The sequence below is a fragment of the Bombina bombina genome, chromosome 3 (genome assembly GCF_027579735.1).
Source record: "Bombina bombina isolate aBomBom1 chromosome 3, aBomBom1.pri, whole genome shotgun sequence".
In the NCBI taxonomy this organism is placed as follows: Eukaryota; Metazoa; Chordata; class Amphibia; order Anura; family Bombinatoridae; genus Bombina; species Bombina bombina.
Window position 1 is genome coordinate 49100473 of NC_069501.1, and position 25367 is coordinate 49125839.

Consider the following 25367-nt stretch of genomic DNA (forward strand, 5'->3'; position numbering starts at 1 on the left):
ATCCTATTTGATTTAATGTTTTTTGTTGGCCCAAATAAAGGAAAATATTAACAAGTTTAAAATGTTTAAGTCTGTTTTATGTATTACTAGTGGCAGCATCTGTAGGATATATAGTAGTTTTGGGAAGAGAATGATTTTTATTAACCCTGTTCTGCCTGATACTGTAAGTGGTAATTTTGCCCAATGGGTCACCAAGTCCAGTGCCTCTTTTTTTAAAGGTGCATAATTGGCATTGTACCAGTTAGTGGGATCTATGGATAATTTAATTCCCAGGTATTTAAAGATTTTCCTCACTAGTTTAAAGTTGTAGTGCAGATCAGGTATGTTGTTAGTGTGAGTCAACCAAATTAGTTCTGTTTTATCTGTGTTAACGTTGTAACCTGATATGTATCCAAAGTCTGTGATGATTTCCATGATTTTAGGTACATTTGTTCTGGGGTTTTGTATGTATAAGACCATATCATCTGCAAAAAGGGACAGATGCAGTGTTGTGTATCCAATTGTGAGTCCTGTTTCCTATCTAATTTTTGCTGCCTGGGGTTCTAAGGCCAAATCAAAGAGGAGAGGGGAAAACGGACATTCCTGACTCATACCTCTTTCTAGGGCAAAGGGTTGGGACGGGACACCATTAACAAGGATTTTGAGTACTTGTAAAAAGTCTCCTGTGATTCCGAATTGTTTGAGAGTGAAAAATAGGTGGTTCCAAAGTACCTTATCGAAAGTTTTTTTCTGCGTCTACGAGTAGAGCGCAGGCTTCTTTGGCCTTTGTTACTTTCCCCAGGTTTCTGCGACTCCAGTAATGTGTTAAAAGGAGTTGTAGTGTATGGATATTGGTTACTGCTGATCTACCCTTCACAAAACCAGTTTGAATTTTGTGAATTAAGTCTGGGAGAACAAGGACTAGTCTACTAGCAAGGATTTTAGTCAAAAGTTTGTAATCCGAATTCATTAAATAAATCGTGCGGTAGGATGCTGGGTTGAGGTGGTCTCTATCTGCCTTGGGTATTAGGCTGATATTTGCCTCAGTGAATCTTTGGGATATATTAGTTTCACCTTTCAAAATGCCATTAAAAACCCTTGAAAGTGTGTCCGCTATCTCATGCTGGAGTATCTGTAAAATTCTCCCGGGAGTCCGTCAGGTCCCGGGGCTTTCTCTAACGAGAGATTTCCTATAACTTTTACTATCTCCTGGGGATCTATTGGGGCACCACAGGAATCAAGGATTTTGCTCATGCAATTTGCTTTTCTACCAGGATCCTGGATTGAATCTGTATATTCTATTGGCCACATTCCGTTCAATTTATGAACTTATTATGAACTCTTGATAATATTCATCTATGTAGTAGATCTACACATTTTCTGGCTCACTGCTGAAGTCCGGTGTGCAGTAGCACACGCTATTGTGTCTTTGTTTTTAGGAATTTTAGTGATTTATTTATTCATTTTCAATACATGAACTGAGGCTTAATTTTTTTACCTTTTTTTAAACCCTGTTTTTAATTTAATAAATTGTTTTATTTAGACGCATATATTTGCAATCTCATTTTCACTCTTTCTATTCTAAGCACACCATATAGTTACTACATTAATTTAGCTTCTTTTTAAGCGCCCCGGCACAAAGGGATTTTTTGTGTTTTCACACTTATCTCTCACGCATGCTATTGTATAAGAACCCTGACATATGTATTTTTCATATGTGTCCCTTTTTAAAGCAGCAATATGGTCTACTTATGGTAAACTTGTGAATAAAAAAAGTCTTCAGTCCTTGCATATCAAGTTCCCCTATAACAGGGTAAGGTTCACATGTGCTAAAGAGAGGTCTTTTTTTCTCATCCTTAGCTCTACTCTTTTTCAATTCTGTCTGCCTCCCTCTGGCTATTATTCTGTAGATTCTGTGTTTTCATAGACTCTTGGAGTTGTTTGGTGGATTCGAAAAACTTCGGGCCTTGTGCTATCTGTAGCTTAACCGTGCTGGGTAGAGGAGTGAAACAGAATCCCCTCTGTCTAGGAGCTCCTTGCAGTAAGGAGAGAATTATCTGCGTTTCTTTGCTACCTCTGCCGAGTAATCTTGAAACAAATTAATCTTTCTGCCCTCGTAAGTCAGCTCCGGTGCTTGTCTGTATGTTTTTAGAAGTAAGGTTTGGCCTTGAAATTTAAATATTTGATCATGATTTGTGTGGGTGGTGTTTTTTGATCTGTTTTCTGCTGCAAAGTTCCAATTCTGTGGGCTCTTTCAACAACACAGGGTATGCTAAAGTCTAGAAGGCGAAGTAGACTCAGCAGTGTCTTTTCAGCAGTCAATTAGTGCTGAGCCAGGGATTGACTCAGGAAGGCCCACCACATGGATGTTATTTTGCCTGGACCTATTTTCCAGATCATCCATTTTTCCTGGAGAGCTCTATTTTGTCTTTGCAGTTGTGTGATGTTGATTGTGGCCTCTCTTTGTTGCAACTCAGTGTCCGCCACTTTTTGTTCCACAGTTGTTAATCTTGTGAAGAATACTTTGAAGTCAGATGTTAAGGCGTCTAGGCTTGTCTGCAGCTGTTCTATTTTTGGTAAGAAAAGTGGCGACGACTATTGGATGCGTGTCTTGCGGTGTAGGATCCGTCACCTCGGTGGTTGCTGAGGGTGACATGTGAACCTCTGCTTTATGTTTAAGTTTTCTATCTTGTTGGGGTTGTCTGCTGGCCATGTTGTCTGTTTTTTTGTTATACAACGGGTAATACTTTTGAATGCAGAAATTGTGTGCTAAAACGCTGATTCTAGTAGTGGGGTAGATGATTAGTTCCCTGCAAGCTCAGTGGGAGAATAAAGATGTTGGACTGAAGGTGTAGATATGGGGGGATTTTAGGGGTGACTGTGAATGCTTCACATCATCATGTTGTATTCAATACTGTTTAGATAGATAAAAACTTTCTTGTCTAAAGTAGGATAGCAACTCTTTTCCCCAGCGCTTTACAGTGAGTAGCAATACTTTTGCAGGCGATGTGATGGGTAGAGATTTGTGTTGAGCTGACTTTTTCTTTTTTACCCTTTAGTCCCCAACTTCTATCTCCTGGTTATGGCTGCCACTGGGTACCCTGTAATCCCTTCTCCTCTCATAGTCCAGTTATGATAGTCGGCTGTGAGTTATGAGATGCAATAATTAGTCCCCTCAGGACTTATTGCTGTTATCTGCCGTGGCAATGTCCGACTATTAGGCCAGTTTTGCGGTGACGGTTTAGGCCATATAGTTACGCTGATTGCGCAGTTTCAGGTGTGGGGGGGGGACGTGGGTATTATAGGGCCGGGCCTATTAATGCCTCGCTCTGTGGGAGTTTGTGACGGCTCCAGTTTGAGCTTCTGGTATGCCTGTATGTATTCCCCCCCCTCCCCCCCTCGATCTCACAACTCTTACCTCCGGTGATTTTTCAGTGGTCTGATGTTCCTGATGTACTAGATTGCGGGTCGCACCGCTTCTCGCTCAGTCAATCGCTTCTCGGTGAGGGAGCAGGTGTAATGGCTCCTCTTCTGCTTACTCCGGGTGAAGAGTGGATATCTCTCACCAAGGCTGCGTGTCGTGGGCTGTGGGAAATTAGGATTTTACTCCTACTTTCTGACTGAATAGACGGAGCTCGGTTCCCTTGCTGCCATCTCAGGTGCCCGTCCACTGGAAGTCTCCCTTGGCATACTTCTTATATAGTTGTGGACCTAGAGATAGCAGAAAATATGCTGGCACCTGTTAAGGGAACCCATCAGGGGGAACTTTCATCTGATTGCCCTGCAGTAGTAACTCTTTCTCCTAAGATGTTAACTGCTAAACCTGAGAAGAGTGACCGTTATATTCTGTTTGCGGGAGGCAGTCTAGCCGTTTCCATTCTGGTTTACTTCCCTGTGGGGCTCCCGGCCCCGATGTCAATACTAACTCTATTGGGGTACAAAGAATTAACCGGGAACATCCTTTAGAGAGTGATCAAACCTGGGATGAAACTTCTATGGTAGAAGTTTGTTTGTTGGCACCAGTTTTCCATACTACCCTGAGAATATCTCAGCTACAGAAACTGTCGCTCCTTTGTACAGAATGGTGCACTAGTCTCCCACTACAGCCTTGTCAAGAACTGAAAGCGCTGAAAGAGCTGTCCCTAAACATTGCGATCCAGCTACAGCCATTGTAAGTGCCTATCCGGAGAACACTTCAACCCTATATGTTTTATTAGTACAACTGAAGGCTGGCATACACTAATATAATCTTCGTTTTTCTCTCTCTTTACCAGTTATAGTGAATTTTTTTTATTCCTCTTCGTGGTTGAAACTATGTTGCACATTATGCTTATGATTAAGTATATATAGTCAATTGATCGATAACTATAGTTTTGCTAATACTAGACACTGACCATAACTTTATTTTTATAGAATGGTTACACTATGGTTCAGGGTGTACGCTCCCTTACCTATTACTTATAAACCATACATAAGGTACTGTGTCTTCTTGCCAGCGGCCGAGACTTTGGAGCATAGTCACTGTTAAAGTAACATTGACCACTGTATATCTTATTATGAGTTGATTTATCTAAATGTGTTAGAGAACACTTGCAATATCTAGAATATATCCTCCTCCATAAAGTTTATACTCTTTGTTCTCCCCCTTGTGTCTAGCTCCATTGGTCCACAAGTTCCTAGATGTCCTCCACTATGCATATCTAATATCTTTACATTTCACTTTCTCTTTTACTTTAAAGTGGGTCTTCAGTTGCTGAGGATATAATGCTTTATACCATGATAGATTACCTCCAGTATTTTTCATATCTGTTCATAGGTCCAATAGTAGTCTATATGTATTTAGGAGGATGTATATTTAAAGCTATGTGTCTCTGTTATTTCACTATGTACCTACATACATGCAACTATAGTGTGTTTAGTATGCTTTTACATGTATGCTCTGTTAGCAGGATTGTATATTTATACTCCTAGTGCTATACATCATTTATAATTATAGTCTGGTTGCTATACTAAGTTTTGAGGCCCTTGAGCGTTTTAGATGCATTCTCTTTATATAGTCAATAATATATTTAACAACGTTTACAAGTGACCTATTTTCTTACTTTATAGCCAACACTATACTTCATAAGTTTTACAAGGGACCTATCTTGTAGGATAGAACATTTGCTGTAATGCCGTGTAAGATAATGCCTGTAATAATCACTTTCAAGGTTACTAAGATATTGACCCAGTTACTTTACTTTTTATGTTTTCCTTGTTTTTATCATATTGGGCTCTTAATTATTGAGCCCTCTAGTTATAATCGTATGACTCGTATAAAGTGACCTCATCATAAGAAGATATATGTTTCCATATTCTATACGTCACCATACTGTTTATTCATATATAGGTTGTTATATTTTTCACTTCAATGCTAACTAATATTCCAAGTATTATTATGTAATATTTAACTCTTTGTGTCATGTTGTTCTAAGGCCCAAGAGCGGCCTCTGCAATTGCTAGATCTCCTCCCTACAGTCCTGTACGTGACAGGGTCCAAAAGTGGCCCTCTTTCCTGTTATTGGGAGCCGTTTATTCTAAAAAGAGGTTTTAATGATATGGGTCACAATTGTTATAGAATACTGTTGTATGTGTCTAAGACATTGTTATGTTTATTGTGATTTCTGTATCATCTAAGAGATATTGTGTACTGACCTTGAATACATATTCTGTAATTGCTTATAAACCTCTATAAAAGAAAAATATATAAAAAAAAAAAAACAGAGCAAAAACTGAAGAATCCAATGGATCCTAAAGAAATGACAGGAAAAAAACCTCAAAAGAGCACCACTCAAAGAAAAAACTTCCAAACTTGTGGAAAATTCTTTGGGAAACTGGTTTTCTAGTTGCCAGAGAGACAGACATAACCCAAACTGAGAAAGCTCTATGTCTTGGAATTAGGTGTTAAATCTCCACGCCGTTAATATAAGAGATTCCTTATATAATTATTTTTTTTCCATCCTACTCCGGTATTGAATTGATCAGGTCTTGCAGTAGTCACCCCCTGAGACACAAGTTAGCCTGAAGAAATGAATGCGGCATGAATGGCCATCTGAACCAGGTCAGTATACCAGGTCCTATTCAGGATTACTGAAGCAGACTCCTGATCCAAGCAGAAATTCTTGGAAGAAAACTAAATGAAAAACAGATGAATTAGACAAGACATTCCATGGGCTTTCTAAGGCATCTATCAATTTTGCCTTTAGGTCCCTGGATCTGGCACAGTACCTGGAAGGTCACAGTTCAAGTGGAAAAACATCTTAAAGGGACACTGAACCCAAATGTTTTCTTTCGTGATTCAGATAGATTTTAAGAAACTTTCACCTAGATTACGAGTTTTGCGTTAGAGGCTGTGCGGTGCTAACGAGCAGTTTTCCCTCACCTCTCACTTACCTGCAGCGCTGGTATTACGAGTTTTCAGAAACCCGTCATTTAAAGACAAGAAGTGAGCGTTGAGCAAAATTCTGCTCATTACCGCACTCCAATACCAGCGCTGCTTAAGTCAGTGGTGAAATGGTGTAACGTGCTCATGCACGATTTCCCCATAGGAATCAACGGGGAGAGCCGGCTGAAAAAAGTCTAACACCTGCCAAAAAGAAGCGTGAAACTCCTTAACGCAGCCCCATTGATTCCTATGGGGAAATAAAAGTTATGTCTACACCTAACACCCTAACATGAACCCTGAGTCTAAACACCCCTGATCTTACACTTATTAACCCCTAATCTGACGCCCCTGACTTTGCCGACACCTGCAGTATATTATTAACCCCTAATCTGCCACTCCGGGCATCGTCGCCACCTACATTATATGTATTAACCCCTAATCTGCTGCCCCCAACATCACTGACACCTACATTATATTTATTAACCCCTAATCTGCCGCCCCCAATGTTGCCGACACCTACATTATATGTATTAACCCTTAAACCTAAGTCTAACCCTAAACCTAACACCCACTTATTTAAATATAATTTAAATAAATCTTAATAAATATTCCTATCATTAACTAAATTATTCCTATTTAAAACTAAATACTTACCTATAAAATAAACCCTAAGCTAGCTACAATATAACTAATAGTTACATTGTAGCTAGCTTAGGGTTTATTTTATTTTACAGGCAACTTTGTATTTATTTTAACTAGGTAGAATAGTTATTAAATAGTTATTAACTATTTAATAACTACCTAGCTAAAATAAATACAAAAGTACCTGTAAAATAAAACCTAACCTAAGTTACAATAACACCTAACACTACACTATAATTAAATACATTTACTAAATTAAATACAATCAAATAAATTACATACAATTAGCTAAATTAAATTATCTAAAGTACAACCCCCCCCAGTAAATTACAGAAAATAATAAACAAATTACAGATATTTAAACTAATTACACCTAATCTAATAGCCCTAAATTAAAAAAAAACCTAGCCTAAACTAATAATTAAAAGGGCCTTTTGCGGGGCATTGCCCAAAAGTAATCAGCTCTTTTACCTGTAAAAAAAAATGCAAACAACCCCCGCAACAGTAAAACCCACACAACCAACCCCCCAAATAAAATACTATCTAAAAAACCTAAGCTCCCCATTGCCCTGAAAAGGGCATTTGGATGGGCATTGCCCTTAAAAGGGCAGTTAGCTCTTTTGCTACCCAAAGTCCCTAACCTAAAAATAAAACCCACCCAATACACCCTTAAAAAAACCTAACACTAACTCCCTGAAGATCGACTTACCGGGAGAAGTCTTCATCCAAGCCGGGCCGAAGTGGTCCTCCAGACGGGCAGAAGTCTTCATCCAGACAGCATCTTCTATCTTCATCCATCCGGCGCGGAGTGGGTCCATCTTCAAGAAACCCGACGCGGAGCATCCACTTCTGCCGACGGACTAACGACGAATGAAGGTACCTTTAAGTGACGTCATCCAAGATGGCGTCCCTTAGATTCCGACTGGCTGATAGAATTCTATCAGCCAATCGGAATTAATGTCGAAAAAATCCTATTGGCCTATAGGATTGAAGTTCAATCCTACTGGTTGATCCAATCAGCCAATAGGATTGAGCTGACATTCTATTGGCTGTTCCAATTGTTATTTTAGCTAGGTAGTTAGTAAATAGTTAATAACTATTTACTAACTAGTCTAGCTAGTTAAAATAAATACAAACTTACCTGTGAAATAAAAATAAAACCTAAGCTAGCTACAATATAACTATTAGTTACATTGTAGCTAGCTTAGGTTTTATTTTACAGGTAAGTATTTAGTTTTAAATAGGTATTATTTAGTTAATAATTGTAAATTTAATTTAGATCTATTTTAATTATGTTAAAGTTAGGGGGTGTTAGGTTTAGGGGTAGGTGTAGGGGTTAATAGTTTAATTTAGGTTGTTGCCATGAGGGGGGCTGGCGGTTTAGGGGTTTATAGGTTTATTTAGTTAATAATTGTAATTTTAATTTAGCTATATTTTAATTATGTTAAAGTTAGGGGGTGTTAGGGTTACGTTAGGGGTTAATAGTTTAATTTAGGTTGTTGCGATGTGGGGGGCTGGCGGTTTAGGGGTTATTAGGTTTATTTAATGGTAGTGATGTGGGAGGCCAGAGGTTTAGGGGCTAATAACTTTATTTTGTTGCGGCGATGTTGGGGTGCGGCGGAATAGGGGTTAATAACTTTAGTATAGTGGCGGCGATATCGAGAGCGGCAGATTAGGGGTGAATAACATTATGTAGGTGGCGGCGATATCGGGGGCAGCAGATTAGGGGTGTTTAGACTCAGGGTTTATGTTAGGGTATTATGTTTAAACTGTAGTTTCTTTTCCCCATAGACATCAATGGGGTTGCGTTACATAGCTTTTGTTTCCGCGATCGCAGGTGTTAGGCTTTTTTTTTAGCCGGCTCTCCCCATTGATGTCTATGGGGAAAGCGTGCATGAGCACGTCAAAACAGCGCTTGTATTTGGGTGCGGTATGGAGCTCAAAATCTCCATATCGCACACGCAAGCCGGGTTTTTTTTTAAACTTGTAATGGAAGCGCTATAGGGGGTTAAATAACGCCACTTTTGTGACGTTCTTTACTTTCCCTATAGCGCTCAAAACTCGTAATCTAGGTGAATGTAAGGTATACAACTATTACATAGCTGGTTAACCTGACACACTGGAGCAGAAATTGGAAAAAGGTATGATCAGTAGATCCACCATCCAATGGGTGTGAAATGGATACAGAGGGGGCAGACATGTTAGATTCCAAGAAAAAAACAAAATTGTGTAAAATAACAATGGTATGTAGAACACCCAAAGTTAAATAAATGTGGTAGAGAGCCCTGTACACTAGTTAAATGGACAGTGTGACTAGAAAAAGTTACAGGCCCAAGATCCCAAATTACCCAAACAGACCCCCGTGGCAGCTCCTGCATAGGTACTCACCCCCTCCAGGGCCCAGAAAACAGAACGGCCCTTAAATTTGAGGAATTGTTGACAGAGCCTGAGAAAAACTCTGCTGATTGAATTTTACTGTAGCAGAGAGGCCAGAGAAAGAGCGTCAAGCTGAGGGGGTGAGGCTACCACCTGTAGCACTCCCGGCCTCTCAGACAGGCTTAATGTGCAGTAAAAGTAAACATTTGTTAAATGTGCCAAAAATCACTACAAATACCCCCCCAATTGATCCTTGCCCCTTGCAGAGGCTAACAGTATGCTGCATGAGGTAACCGTTGACTGCAGAGAACAGCCAGTGATTTTCTTAAAGGGCCAGGCACTCCATTTTAAAACTAGTACAAAATAGTCCCAAAAGAGATATCAGAGAGTTAAGCGGGATATATGGGTTCCTAGATAGCCCCCACAGATGTAACTAAAGCAATACTTTGTAAAAGGAGCACAAAAATGTGTCAGCAGGTAGGCAGGCTAAGTCCCCTGACAAGCTATACTTGCGTGAAAAGTATCTTCTAATAGCCTGTGGGCTGTGTGAGTGCTGCAGGATCACTTACCTGACTAAAGCATCCCTCCACTGAGCTTACCAGTATGATGCCTGCTGCTGTATTAAGTAGAGAGCCCATCCAGTGCTTGTACATGTACAGCAGAGGATCTGAGATGAAATACCTGTATTCCCACAGGGGGAGGCTAAGGGACATGTCCCCGCAATGCCTTGGTGTAGTTATGGCTGTGCACATAACAACATATTCCAATGCCCTTGTCTCATTCAGTGTGCTGAAATCTACTTTCTGCTGATCTCTTCTTACTAAATGAATCTGCATCAGGGGTTAAGGGTCTCACATTGGTTTGAGCTCCAATAAAATACATTTTTGTAATCGAATAGCTGGAGCCCCTCAATCTTCAGCCTTTCCTCCTGGGAGGCCAAGACTAAACTGATAAACTAAGGAGAAAGGGGAAGTAGGAAGGGATTAATGCTCTTGTGTGAGCTCTCAGCCTCCTCCTAGTATATCCCACATATTAGGGAATTCCTATGGACTCTTATCATCATACAAAAGAAATTACATTGCAAAAGAAGCCTAATTGATGTAAAGGAGGCTACTTGTTTTTTTTATTGAAGGTTTTTCAAATGGTTTGAACTGACTTTGAATTTAAAACCTTCCATTAAAACAAGTAAGACTCACAAGCTGTGTACAGAACCAACTACTGGCCTGGTGCACGTATGGGGCAACTACTCATCCCCTCCAGATATTCAAAACGTGAAAAAGCCACAGTACCATTAAATGGGAAAAAAGTACAGGTATAAAGTACAAACAGCATAGCGTTGTTTTGGGCTACACGCCCTTATGCATGATTAAGGTTGTGTAGCCCGAAATGTCACTATGCTGTTTGTGTTTTGTACCTGGTTGAATTAATAAAGTACTTCTTGCCCTTCAATGGTGCTGTGGATTTTTCACGTTTTTATAAAAACAAGTTAGGCAATTTACCTGGGAATTCTGATGACCAGGAAAGACATGATAAACAAGTAAACTCTATAATTAACACTATCATAGTATACATTAGACATCAGCTCAGTGTATCAGTTTCTATTACAAACTGTAATATAGAGAAAAATTTGAAAAAAACCTCAAGCATCACAACAGAACGTATGAGATTTCTTCTTCGTGTGTGTGTAATTTGCGTGTGTGTAATGCGTGTCTGCAATGCGTCTGTGTGCAATGCGCGTCTGTATGTAATGCGTCTGTGTGTATTATGTGTGTGTGTGTAATGTGTGTGTGTAATGTGCCTGTATGTATTGTGTGTGTGTGTAATGTGTCTGTGTGTAATGTGTCTGTGTGTAATGTGTCTGTGTGTAATGTGTCTGTGTGTAATGTGTCTGTGTGTATTGTGTGTGTGTAATGTGTGTGTGTAATGCGTCTGTGTATATTGTGTGTAATGCGTCTGTGTGTAATGCGTCTGTGTGTAATGCGTCTGTGTGTAATGCGTGTGTGTAATGCGTGTGTGTAATGCGTGTGTGTAATGCGTGTGTGTAATGCGTCTGTGTGTAATGTCTGCGTGTAATGTCTGCGTGTAATGTCTGCGTGTAATGCGTCTGCGTGTATTGTGTGCGTGTGTGTAATGCGTGTGTGTAATGCGTCTGTGTGTAATGTCTGCGTGTAATGCGTCTGCGTGTATTGTGTGTGTAATGCATCTGTGTGTATTATGTGTAATGCGTCTGTGTGTAATGTCTGCGTGTAATGCATCTGTGTGTATTATGTGTAATGCGTCTGTGTGTATTGTGTGTGTAATGCGTCTGTGTGTATTGTGTGTGTGTGTAATGCGTCTGTGTGTATTGTGTGTGTGTGTAATGCGTCTGTGTGTAATGTCTGCGTGTAATGCATCTGTGTGTATTATGTGTAATGCGTCTGTGTGTATTGTGTGTGTAATGCGTCTGTGTGTATTGTGTGTGTGTAATGTGTCTGTGTATTGTGTGTGTGTGTAATGCGTCTGTGTGTATTGTGTGTGTAATGCGTCTGTGTGTATTGTGTGTGTGTAATGAGTCTGTGTGTAATGCATCTGTGTGTATTGTGTGTGTGTAATGAGTCTGTGTGTATTGTGTGTGTGTAATGCATCTGTGTGTATTGTGTGTGTGTAATGCATCTGTGTGTATTGTGTGTGTGTAATGAGTCTGTGTGTATTGTGTGTGTGTAATGCATCTGTGTGTATTGTGTGTGTGTGTAATGCATCTGTGTGTATTGTGTGTGTAATGAGTCTGTGTGTATTGTGTGTGTGTGTAATGCATCTGTGTATTGTGTGTGTGTGTGTGTGTAATGCGTCTGTGTGTATTGTGTGTGTGTGTAATGCGTCTGTGTGTATTGTGTGTGTGTGTGTAATGCGTGTGTGTGTATTGTGTGTGTGTAATGCATCTGTGTGTAATGTGTGTGTGTAATGCGCGTCTGTGTGTAATGCGTCTGTGTGTGTAATGCGTCTGTGCGTGTGTAATGCGCGTGTGCGTGTAATGCATCTGTGTGTATTGTGTGTGTGTAATGCATCTGTGTGTATTGTGTGTGTGTGTAATGCATCTGTGTGTATTGTGTGTGTGTGTAATGCATCTGTGTGTATTGTGTGTGTGTAATGCATCTGTGTGTATTGTGTGTGTGTGTAATGCATCTGTGTGTATTGTGTGTGCGTGTGTAATGCGTCTGTGTGTATTGTGTGTGTGTGTAATGCGTCTGTGTGTATTGTGTGTGTGTGTAATGCGCCTGTGTGTATTGTGTGTGTGTGTGTAATGCGCCTGTGTGTATTGTGTGTGTGTGTGTAATGCGTGTGTGTGTATTGTGTGTGTGTGTGTAATGCGTGTGTGTGTATTGTGTGTGTGTAATGCATCTGTGTGTAATGTGTGTGTGTGTAATGCGCGTCTGCGTGTAATGCGTCTGTGTGCGTAATGCGTGTGTAATGCGCGTGTGCGTGTAATGCGCGTGTGCGTGTAATGCGCGTGTGCGTGTAATGCGCGTGTGCGTGTAATGCGCGTAATGCATGTGTGTGTGTAATGCGTCTGTGTGTATTGTGTGTGTGTATTGTGTGTGTGTAATGCGTCTGTGTGTATTGTGTGTGTGTAATGCGTCTGTGTGTATTGTGTGTGTGTAATGCGTCTGTGTGTATTGTGTGTGTGTATTGTGTGTGTGTAATGCGTCTGTGCGTGTAATGCGTGTGTGTAATGCGCCTGTGTGTATTGTGTGTGTGTAATGCGCGTGTGCATGTAATGCGTCTGTGTGTATTGTGTGTGTGTAATGCGCGTGTGCGTGTAATGCGTGTGTGCGTGTAATGCGTGTGTGTAATGCGCGTGTGCGTGTAATGCGCGTGTGCATGTAATGCGTGTGTGTGTATTGTGTGTGTGTAATGCGTCTGTGCGTGTAATGCGTGTGTGCGTGTAATGCGTGTGTGTAATGCGTGTGTGTAATGCGCGTGTGCGTGTAATGCGTCTGTGTACCCTGTTATTTGTTGGATGTGAGATGAAGATTTGCAAATGTAAAGACGTTGGTTTAGTTGTTTAGCTATAAGTTATACAATCTTATGAAACCTACTCATGTTGTGAAATAAATGAATCTACCCCTGTTCTGAGCAGTCTCTGTGTTTTTACCTGCATATTTTGTCTGGACTGCACCATCAGCTTTTTCCAGGGTTCCAGGCCCCGATATCTCAGAAGAGATTTGTTATAATGGCCCTGTGCCAGCTCCTCGTGCTCCTGTTGTCTCTGCAGCCTCATCTTCTTCTCCTGCTCTCTCTTGAAATGGGAACAGAAATAAAACTTGTCTCATACGAGTCACCGGAACAAGCTACAACCTCGTATGAAGCGCAGGGGGGGTTAAACACTATTCACCTACGCTTTGTAAACATTGCTGTTTATTGATCAGAACTCAAAGAGCTTTACGTTAGTGATATGGCAGTTCGGATTTCACTATAGGTTTCACCAGCCTGGCACATTTAGTTTTTAGAATTTACCTATTAACCCAAAGGAATAAGAAAAGTGCAAAAAGAAAATGCTCTAATATGCAAGCACCAGTGCAATAGTAATATGCTCTAACTAAGGTCTAGTTTCCGTTGTTGGTGCTAACGAGAAGTATCTCCATTAAAGTCTATGGAGGCGTTTCTTTCATGTAATTAGCAAGAGTCCATGAGCTAGTGACGTATGGGATATACATTCCTACCAGGAGGGGCAAAGTTTCCCAAACCTCAAAATGCCTATAAATACACCCCTCACCACACCCACAATTCAGTTTTACAAACTTTGCCTCCCATGGAGGTGGTGAAGTAAGTTTGTGCTAGATTTCTACGTTGATATGCGCTTCGCAGCAGGCTGGAGCCCGGTTTTCCTCTCAGAGTGCAGTGAATGTCAGAGGGATGTGAAGAGAGTATTGCCTATTTGAATACAATGGTCTTCCTCTAGGGGATCTATTTCATAGGTTCTCTGTTATCGGTCGTAGAGATTTCTTCTCCTACCTCCCTTTTCAGATCGACGATATACTCTTATATACCATTACCTCTACTGATTCTCGTTTCAGTACTGGTTTGGCTATCTACTATATGTAGATGAGTGTCTTAGGGTAAGTAAGTCTTATTTTATTTATGACACTCTAAGCTATGGTTGGGCACTTTATATGTAAAGTTCTAAATATATGTGTTTAGGGGCTCGCGGGGGCTGAAAATGCTTCAATTTATTGCGTCATTCTTGGCGCGAACTTTTTTGGCACAAAATGTTGTCATTTCCGGCGCCTTAGTTGACGCCGGAAGTTTGTTCGTGGTTGCGTCATTTTTGACGTATTTGGTGTTACAGACTTTTTTTGCGCCAAAAATGTGAGCGTCGTTTTTTTCGGCGTCACAGGATGTGGCGTCATATTTGGCGCCAAAAAATATGGGCGTTGTACTTGGCGCCAATAATGTGGGCGTCATACTTGGCGCCAAAAAATGTGGGCGTCATTCTTGTCTCCACCTTTTTTTCACATTATTTCAGTCTCACTTTTTCATTGCTTCTGGTTGCTAGAGGCTTGTTTATTTGGCATTTTTTCCCATTCCTGAAACTGTCATTTAAGGAATTTGATAATTTTGCTTTATATGTTATTTTTTCTATTACATATTGCAAGATGTCTCAACCTGACCCTGGATTAGAATCTACTTCTGGAAAGACGCTGCCTGATGCTGGTTCTACCAAAGTTAAGTGCATTTGTTGTAAACTTTTGGTATCTGTTCCTCCGGCTGTAGTTTGTGATAGCCGTCATGATAAACTTTCTAACGCAGACAGTGTCTCCATTAATAATAATCCTTTACCCGTTGTAGTTCCTTCAACATCTAATGTTCAGGATGTCCCTGTTAATGTAAAAGAATTTGTTTCTAATTCTATTAGGAAGGCCCTGTCTGTTATTCCTCCTTCCAGTAAACGTAAAAGGTCTTTTAAAACTTCTCATATTTCAGATGAATTTTTAAGTGACCGCCATCATTCTGACTTATCTGTTTCTGATGAGGATCTATCTGGTTCAGAAGATTTTGCCTCAGATATTGACACTGATAAATCTTCATATGTATTTAAGATGGAGTTTATTCGTTCTTTACATAAAGAAGTGTTAATTGCATTAGATATGGAGGAGTCTAGTCCTCTTGATACTAAATGTACTAAGCGTTTAAATTCGGTTTTCAAACCTCATGTAGTTATTCCAGAAGTTTTTCCAGTTCCTGATGCTATTTCAGAAGTAATTTCTAGGGAATGGAATAGTCTGGGTACTTCGTTTACTCCTTCTCCAAGGTTTAAGAAATTGTACCCTGTGCCATCTGATAGATTAGAGTTTTGGGACAAAATCGCTAAAGTTGATGGGGCTATCTCTACTCTTGCTAAACGTACTACTATTCCTACGGCGGATAGTACTTCCTTTAAGGATCCTTTAGATAGGAAGCTTGAATCCTTTCTAAGGAGAGCTTATTTATGTTCAGGTAATCTTCTTAGACCTGCTATTTCTTTGGCTGATGTTGCTGCAGCTTCCACTTTTTGGTTGGAGGCTTTAGCGCAACAAGTGTCAGACCATAATGCTTATAGCATTGTTAAACTTCTTCAACATGCTAATAACTTTATTTGTGATGCCATTTTTGATATCATTAGAATTGATGTCAGGTATATGTCTTTAGCTATTTTAGCTAGAAGAGCTTTATGGCTTAAATCTTGGAATGCAGATATGACTTCTAAGTCAACTTTGCTTTCTCTTTCTTTCCAAGGTAATAAATTATTTGGTTCACAGTTGGATTCTATTATTTCAACTGTTACTGGGGGGAAAGGAACCTTTTTGCCTCAGGACAAAAAATCTAAAGGTAAATACAGGGCTGCTAATCGTTTTCGTTCCTTTCGTCAGAATAAGGAACAGAAGCCTGACCCTTCCCCTAAAGGAACGGTTTCCGTTTGGAAACCTTCTCCAGTCTGGAATAAATCCAAGCCTTTTAGAAAGTCAAAACCAGCTCCCAAATCCGCATGAAGGTGCGGCCTTCATTCCAGCACAGCTGGTAGGGGGCAGGTTACGATTTTTCAAAGATATTTGGATCAATTCGATTCACAGTCTTTGGATTCAGAACATTGTTTCACAAGGGTACAGAATAAGTTTCAAGGTAAGGCCACCTGTGAGAAGATTTTTTCTCTCTCGCATTCCAGTAAACCCAGTGAAGGCTCAGGCATTTCTGAAATGTGTTTCAGACCTAGAGTTGGCTGGGGTAATTGTGCCAGTTCCAGTTCTGGAACGGGGTCTGGGGTTTTACTCAAATCTATTCATTGTACCAAAGAAGGAGAATTCCTTCAGACCAGTTCTGGATCTAAAAATATTGAATCGTTATGTAAGGATACCAACATTCAAAATGGTGACTATAAGGACTATTCTGCCTTTTGTTCAGCAAGGGCATTATATGTCTACAATAGACTTACAGGATGCATATCTTCATATTCCAATTCATCCAGATCACTATCAGTTTCTGAGATTCTCTTTTCTAGACAAGCATTACCAGTTTGTTGCCCTTCCGTTTGGCCTAGCAACAGCTCCAAGGATCTTTTCAAAGGTTCTTGGTGCCCTTCTCTCTGTAATCAGAGAACAGGGTATTGCGGTATTTCCTCATTTGGACGATATCTTGGTACTCGCTCAGTCTTTACATTATGCAGAAGATACAGGCTCGTAAATCTGTGTCTAGAAAGATTTATTATCGAGTCTGGAAGACTTACATTTCTTGGTGTTCTCATAAATTCTCTTGGCATTCTTTTAGAATTCCTAGAATTTTACAGTTTCTTCAGGATGGTTTGGATAAGGGTTTGTCTGCAAGCTCTTTGAAAGGTCAAATCTCTGCTCTTTCTGTTCTTTTTCACAGAAAGATTGCTAATCATCCTGATATTCATTGTTTTGTACAGGCTTTGGTTCGTATCAAGCCTGTCATTAAGTCAATCTCTCCTCCTTGGAGTCTTAATTTGGTTCTGAGGGCTTTACAGGCTCCTCCGTTTGAACCTATGCATTCGCTGGATATTAAATTACTTTCTTGGAAAGTGTTGTTCCTTTTAGCCATCTCTTCTGCTAGAAGAGTTTCTGAGTTATCTGCTCTTTCTTGTAAATCTCCTTTCCTGATATTTCATCAGGATAAGGCAGTGTTGCGGACTTCATTTAAATTTTTACCTAAGGTTGTGAATTCTAACAACATTAGTAGAGAGATTGTTGTTCCTTCATTGTGTCCTAATCCTAAGAATTCTCTGGAGAAATCTTTACATTCTTTGGATGTAGTTAGAGCTTTGAAATATTATGTTGAAGCTACTAAAGGTTTTAGAAAGACTTCTAGTCTATTTGTTATCTTTTCTGGTTCCAGGAAAGGTCAGAAGGCTTCTGCCATTTCTTTGGCATCTTGGTTAAAATCTTTGATTCATCATGCCTATGTAGAGTCGGGTAAGTCCCCGCCTCAAAGGATTACAGCTCATTCTACTAGGTCAGTTTCTACTTCCTGGGCTTTTAGGAATGAAGCTTCTGTTGATCAAATTTGCAAAGCAGCAACTTGGTCTTCTTTGCATACTTTTACTAAATTCTACCATTTTGATGTTTTCTCTTCTTCAGAAGCAGTTTTTGGTAGAAAAGTACTTCAGGCAGTTTGATTCTGCTGCTTATTATTTCATTTTTTGATTTGGGTTGTGGATTATTTTTTCAGCGGAATTGGCTGTCTTTATTTTATCCCTCCCTCTCTAGTGACTCTTGCGTGGAAGTTCCACATCTTGGGTATCTGCTATCCCATACGTCACTAGCTCATGGACTCTTGCTAATTACATGAAAGAAAACATAATTTAAGTAAGAACTTACCTGATAAATTCATTTCTTTCATATTGGCAAGAGTCCATGAGGCCCACCCTTTTTTGTGGTGGTTATGATTTTTTTGTATAAAGCACAATTATTCCAATTCCTTATTTTTTGATGCTTTCGCTCCTTTCTTTTCACCCCACTTCTTGGCTATTCGTTAAACTGAATTGTGGGTGTGGTGAGGGGTGTATTTATAGGCATTTTGAGGTTTGGGAAACTTTGCTCCTCCTGGTAGGAATGTATATCCCATACGTCACTAGCTCATGGACTCTTGCTAATATGAAAGAAATGAATTTATCAGGTAAGTTCTTACATAAATTATGTTTTTATGTTCCAACCAGTTTACAACAACAGTGGAAACTAGACATATGTGTTTATCATCTGCAGATGGGTTAAACACATACTTAAAGTCAGTTCAAAAGCAACAATGCACAAGTGGGAACTAGCTGAACACATCTGGTGAGCCAATGACAAGATGCATATAGCTGCTGATTTGTGGCTACACAAATATGCCTCCCAGTAGCACATTGCTGCTCTTGAGCCAACCTAGGTATGCTGTTCAACAAAGGAACTAATTTGAATAATAGAAGTAAATTAAAAAGTCCTGTAAAACTGTGTGTTCTATCTGAACCATCACAGTTTAATTTTGACTTTCATGTCCCTTTAGAAACCAATTAAACTGTATACTAGCCATACAACAATACAGTAAGTACCTATGTAGCACAGTGTGCGAGTCTGTACAGCTCGTTGTCTAAAGGGACATTAGAGCTATTTTATGTATACAGGTATACCTCACTCATACAGCGGGTTAGGGACTGGAGCTCCGCTGTAAAGTAAAACCGCCTTAAAGTGAAACAAGGTGGTTTTAGTTTTTTTTTTCACTTGCCAGTGAGTTTAAAAACTTGGAAACATGTTTGACATAAGTTTAGTTTAACACTAGCACAGCACAGTATTCAATTAGTATTCAATAAAACCTTTACAGTACCTGTAAAATAGTGACAATTACTGTTGTAAAATCTTTCAAACTACAACACTGAGACAAAGAGTGCACTGCAATGCTGTAAACAGACTGAACTGCGCATAACAAAATGGTGCCAGTCACTTTTCTCGCAATCTCACGATAAGTACAGCACTGTTTCAAAATCCATGGAGGTTGAACTTCAGCTCCATATTAGCTCGGTATTAGTGAAGCGCTGTAAAGCGAGGTGCTGTAAAGCAAGGTATACCTGTACATAGTATATTTCTACAATTAACAACTGGACTGCAGTAGAGATACCTACAAAGTAAAATTTGCCAAAGACATAACCACTGAAAAGCCTCAAAGGTGTGAACTATCCAAGAGCAGATTATATATATCAGGGCTCAACAAACCCAGACACCAGGGAGAGACTACCTTCAAATTAGGTCCTGGCGCCCTGGTTTAGAGTCCCCACCCACCTGTTTCTGTAATCTCTTCTCCTCTCTCTTCCTTTCAAGCTGAGCTTCTCGTTCTGCCGCTTCCTTTTGCAAACGCTCCTCTTCTTCCAGCTTAAGCTGAGCCTGCAGGAAAGATGAACAAACACGTGAAGAAAGCTAAAGGCGATAAGCAAATATACACTTTATTAAATGTGTTAGCAGATCACCAAGCGCCAAACCGTCACAAACATGTAACATTTAATTGTGTGGTTAAAAAAACTTTCAAGTACACCATTTTGCTTAACAATGTGCAGTCTACTTCATGATGGCTTTCCTAAAATCTGAATAAACTAACCCTCATTTCATATCTAAAATACCTGCAGCTATTTTTTCTGGTCATATGACATTGGGAACAAGCGAAGCATCTAGTTAGCGCCAGCTATAATTTTTTATTACTTAAATTCCTTTCCCCCAAACACCCATTAATACACTCTGGCATCTGTGATCGTACCTAGAGTGTTTTTGCGCGGTTTCCCTTGCAAAATACTGCATATATAATTATATTCCATTTATTCATTATATTTTACTTATAAATGGCTTTTTTCTAGGCTTCTTCACTCTAAGTTAATAATTCTTTGCACCACAGGTTGAACATTTCTTGAAAAACTCTAATGTTTGTCTATAGGTCACAACACATGCATGGAGAAGTGTAGATAAATTGAAGGTTTACAACATAACGAAGAATGGTTGATTTTGATAATATACTCTAGTTACATACCCAAGCTTGAGTGGCTCCTATGTGTTCTTAAAGAGACATAATACTCATATGCTAAATCACTTGAAACTGATGCAGTATAACTGTAAAAAGCTGACAGGAAAATATCACCTGAGCATCTCTATGTAAAAAAGGAAGATATTTTACCTCACAATTTCCTCAGCTCACCAGAGTAAGTTCTGTGTAAAAAGTTATACTCAGCTGCTCCCAGCTGCAGGTAAAAAAAAAAAAAAAAATGAAGAAATGAACAGCAGCCAATCAGCATCAGCAGCGCTGAGGTCATGAACTCTTACTGTGATCTCATGAGATTTGACGTAACTCTCATGAGATTTCATAGTAAGCTTCCTTTACCTGATTGGTGAAATAATATGAGAGTGCACGATGCTCATCCCCTAAGATGTCCCAGGACAGACACACTAAAATGCTGCTTAGAAATCCTTTACAATGGGATGTGGCTACTGAGGAACTTTTGAGGTAAAATATCTTTCTTTTTTACATAGAGATGTTCAGGAGATATTTTCTAATCAGCTTTTTACAGCTATGCTGCATCACTTTCAAGTGTTTAAACATTTGGGTATTATGGCCCTTTAAATGTTTTGATGGCTCATATATACTAGGACCCACAGTTTAATGTTTATCTTATACACTATACTGGGTATCAATGAAAAATCCTTTATCTCTTTTTATGTTCTAAAATAAGTTATATGTACCTACTGAATATGTCAAAGCTAAACAAAACTTGAAAATGTGAGGTTCATGCTATGCATAATCTAATTGTGATGTAACGGATATGACTATATCTTCTTAACAGTAACTCTGATATGATTTCTCCCTTCTGTATTCACACACCTTTTGAAGTATTTTATGCATATTGTATCCTGTATTCAACCTTAATAAAAAAAAAATCTAAAAAAAAAAAAAAAAAGAACTTTCAAATGCGTGTTTATTATTTTCTTATTTTGCTCACTTTTCTTGTAATTTATCTCTAATAATTGTGTTTTCCCCTCGCCACAGAGAGGCTGCATGATTCCCAACTCTAAACCTACAGCATTCTACACAGTGATTGCTTGATCAGGAACTCATTTATATATTTCTCTAAGTGGCCAAAGAGAAGGATAAACAATAAACATACTGAAAGCTTTTAAATGTGTGTGTGGACTACAAAACAATACAAACTTTGCTAACAAATGACAGTTTAAGCAATTTTAAAACATTTATTTTGCATACAGATTTTTTATATATCCTATAACTATAACAAAAACTTAAATTATGCTTACCTGATAATTTTCTTTTCTTCTGATGGAAAGAGTCCACAGCTGCATTCATAAGAACCTGGCCACCAGGAGGAGGCAAAGAAACCCCAGCCAAAGGCTTAAATACCGCTCCCACTTCCCTCATCCCCCAGTCATTCTGCCGAGGAACAAGGAAAAGTAGAAAAAATATCAGGTTGAAAAAGGTGCCAGAAGAATAAAAATACAGACGCCCCACAGAAAAAAATACGGGTGGGCATAATTTAAGTTTGTCTTCATAAATGGAAAGAGTCCACAGCTGCATTCATTACTTTTGGGAAAACAATACCCAAGCTATAGAGGACACTGAATGCAAAAACGGGAGGATACAAGAAGCAGCCCATTCTGAGGGCACTTGGCCTGAAAACCCCTACCCAACAAAATCCTGCTTTGTCCGAAGCCGAGAACAACTTTGAAAGAAAAAAAGGAAAAAAGCTCAAGGACACTGACCCGCAGATAGTCCACAGCCTTGCTAGAGATTGCAGGAACTAGACTCGACTGAGTCAACAGCCTTCACGAGACACCGTCCCCAGCAGTCTTCCACAAAGAAGAAAATACTGTATTCTTCCACAAAGAAGAAAAGACACAGAGAAAACATGATTGTACTTGTAAAACACGGCTAATCCCCCTTAAGGGACTCAAGGTGCTGCTCTTTTTTTCAACCTCGAAAGGAGGAAAGGCTGAGTAGACCTCGCCGGGGATGGAACTTGCAACCCTCGGTTTGCTACAATGTAGAGTAGCCACAGTGCATTAGCATGCTGAGCTAGCTTCCAGCTAGCATAGGGAACTCCAGAAAAAACCCTAAAAAGGGCACAACGAGTCCTAAATAAAAACACAGAGCAAAAACCTGAGAAACAGGGTCAGGCTAACAGAGACCCAACCAGTCTCATAGAAACAAGGGGAGGCAACACCCAGACCCCAGAAATACATAAACCACTGAATAAGGCCGGGAGTCTGAAACAGAGAGAGGATCTTCCCCTAACATAGTGCAACCGCATTATAGAAAGCAACTGAAGACGATGGTCCCCAAGTCGCAAAAAGGTATCTCAGAATACCGAAATATTCAGAACGAAACCTTGTGCAGCAAGCTCAGATAGGTCTGACGAGCAAAACCTGAAGCGGAAACACTGCAGTTATCTAAAAATGACTCTGAAACTTAAATACTTGCAGGGCAAGTAGAAAGCAGCTGAAGATAGGATCCTTCAGATTGCTAAGTATCCACTAACCAGCGGATAACGTTGCAGGCTATCTAAGAGCCGCCAGTCCTTCCCACAAATCTTGAATGTGGAGAAAGGAGAACCCTCAAAACGGCTTACTATACCTCGAATGCTCCGAGGACGAAATAGCAGAGCAACAGATCTCAGATCCTGCTCCAACACTAGACCAGCCCAAGTGACAAACATGTCTGATAGACAGGGGGACAGAAGACCCCAACCACAAGCCCCCATGGAATGGAAGAAAACAGGGGGGACTCACCCACCCCAACAGAGCTCGGGTGCCAACCCAATCCGCTCCTCTAAAATAAGGCACTCCCAAGGAGAACCCAATAGGACCTGGAACAGAGAAAAGTGCAATAGATCCATAGGAAGACCTGTCACAACTCTCTTAGACAGTCTCTACATAGAGAGACCAATTTCCAACAGGGGGAACAGAGCCCACAGAGCAGCAGATGCTGCACCTTAGAGAAATAAGCCACCTGATCCAACCTCCTACACACAGGGCAGGACAAGGACCCTCCAGAGAGAGGAAACCTCAACTCATAAGGAAGATAAACTATCCCCTCCAAAGGGAAGGGCACAGATAAGAACAGCATACATGTCCACAAGACATGAAGCCATAGTATAATGAAAACACGGACCGAATGAAAAATCATCCAGACACCACTGTTGACCCAGCAGAGAAAAAACCTCCCCATAGAGGAGCACACTCTGTTCGAAGGACAAGTCAGGCCTTAAAGTTTATAACCAGTACCAAAGGTGGATGAGAACTCTGGCCTACCTGCTTGCAAGCCCAATGAGCTAGCCCCTATGTCCCAACATAGGGTCCCTGAAAAAAACGGTGTCGCCCCGACCAGTCTATCAGATTATAAGTCTCCAGCCATCCAAGAAGGATCCAAGACAAGAATTACAGACCCGGGACCCAGAATCATCCTAGAATGAATGACATCCTCAGGGAACACAAGATACCCCGTCTGAAGCAATCAGACCTCACAGGGGATGAGAACCGGGAAACCCAGAGAATGGGTACAAAACTCACTCTTAATTCCCAGCCCAAAGGGAAGAGAACACCCTTAACCGGAGGTCAACACCCCCCCAGCAAGGTACTAGGTCACGACAAAGTCACATCATTTCTCTAGAGCCCAAAGGCCCCAAGGGCAGCACTAAGGGAAATGAAAACGAGAACAGAGTCATCTGAAAGAGAGTAGAAGAAAGGCTAGCCTCCATAATCCTTTCAGATTAACGTTCCAGAGGACCACATCCAAGGGAGAAGAATGCAAAGCATCCCGAACCCAGGCAGAAAAACATCCCCTAAGCAAAAAGCTTGGAAAAAGAGACAACACCTCCTATTGCCCCTGATATGGAGACGACTAACTCCCAAAGGAAGACAGAGCCTCACGGCCTTCACTTCCTAATTAAGCGGTCAAAGCCGCCACAAAAACCGAAGTCCAGAAAGTCTTGACCCAAAGGAAGAGAGCCTCTAAAAGGAATAAGTCCTAAAGGACACTTCCAAAGAGACCATGAAAGGCAAAACCGTAAGAACTGCGGTATGAAGGACCTTAATCCTCCAAGCCTCCAACCCTCAACGGGAAGGGACACTCTAGTTCCCAAAAAATTCAGAAACTGAGCATGTCACCGTGGATCTCAACGGAGTTCCGGCCCACTAGATTGAAGGGCGAATGAGGACTGAACCAATCCCCCATGCCCCTAAGCAACCACGGACCCTCAAGTCCTCTCAGAATGCTAGTTGAAGCTTGTAAAACAAGACAATCACACAATCATATTGTGATCACTGGGCGCCCTCACTGGAACAACCGGACATAAAAGGGTGCCATGTGTCTGAACTAGGCCTCAAAGACAGAAGGATTTGTACCCAGTCAGGACCAGCCTGAAACCAAGGGCCCCAGCACTGTCAAGGCCACATAGAGTCTCCACCGATGATGGAGGGATAAAGAACGGTCAGACAAACTTTTATAAACAGAGCGAATAAAATTGCGAGTATCAATTCCATAGAGGAAAGTTCCCGAAGGAAACATCACACCACAACATGAGCTTTAAACCAAATAAAAATCATCCTCACCGGATGCAAATAAAAGATAAGGCAACCCGTAGGTTATCGCCCAGGAAGAATGGACAGACCTGCAGGACCAGCCCAACAGGGGTCCGAGCCTTCCAAGCTCAGAACGGGAAAAGGATACACAAATAACAAAGACTATAAGAAGGTTGACCTCCTGAGGCCTCAGGGGCAGTCGCTCCCCCGGAAAGCTGAACTGGACCAGGCGATCCCACGCCTGACGAGCCCCGGTTAACGAAACACGGACAATATCGTAAGCACACTCCCGGGACATGCAGATGCGCCAGCGCCAAAGATATGGCCACACTCCCTAGAAAGGATAAGTAGCATTTGGGTTACCTGCATGCGTA

General features: G+C 40.6%; 1 protein-coding gene across 1 annotated transcript in view; it reads right to left on the reverse strand.

Annotated features, from left to right (window-relative positions):
- Positions 1-25367, reverse strand: part of CCDC191 (coiled-coil domain containing 191) — a 134995-nt gene that overhangs the window by 40470 nt on the left and 69158 nt on the right. Inside the window, exons 13-14 of the mRNA XM_053705833.1 lie at positions 19705-19806; positions 13554-13697 (exon numbers count right to left, since the gene is read on the reverse strand). Of these exons, the coding sequence (XP_053561808.1) occupies positions 13554-13697; positions 19705-19806 (246 nt within the window). The remainder of the gene's footprint in view (positions 1-13553; positions 13698-19704; positions 19807-25367) is intronic.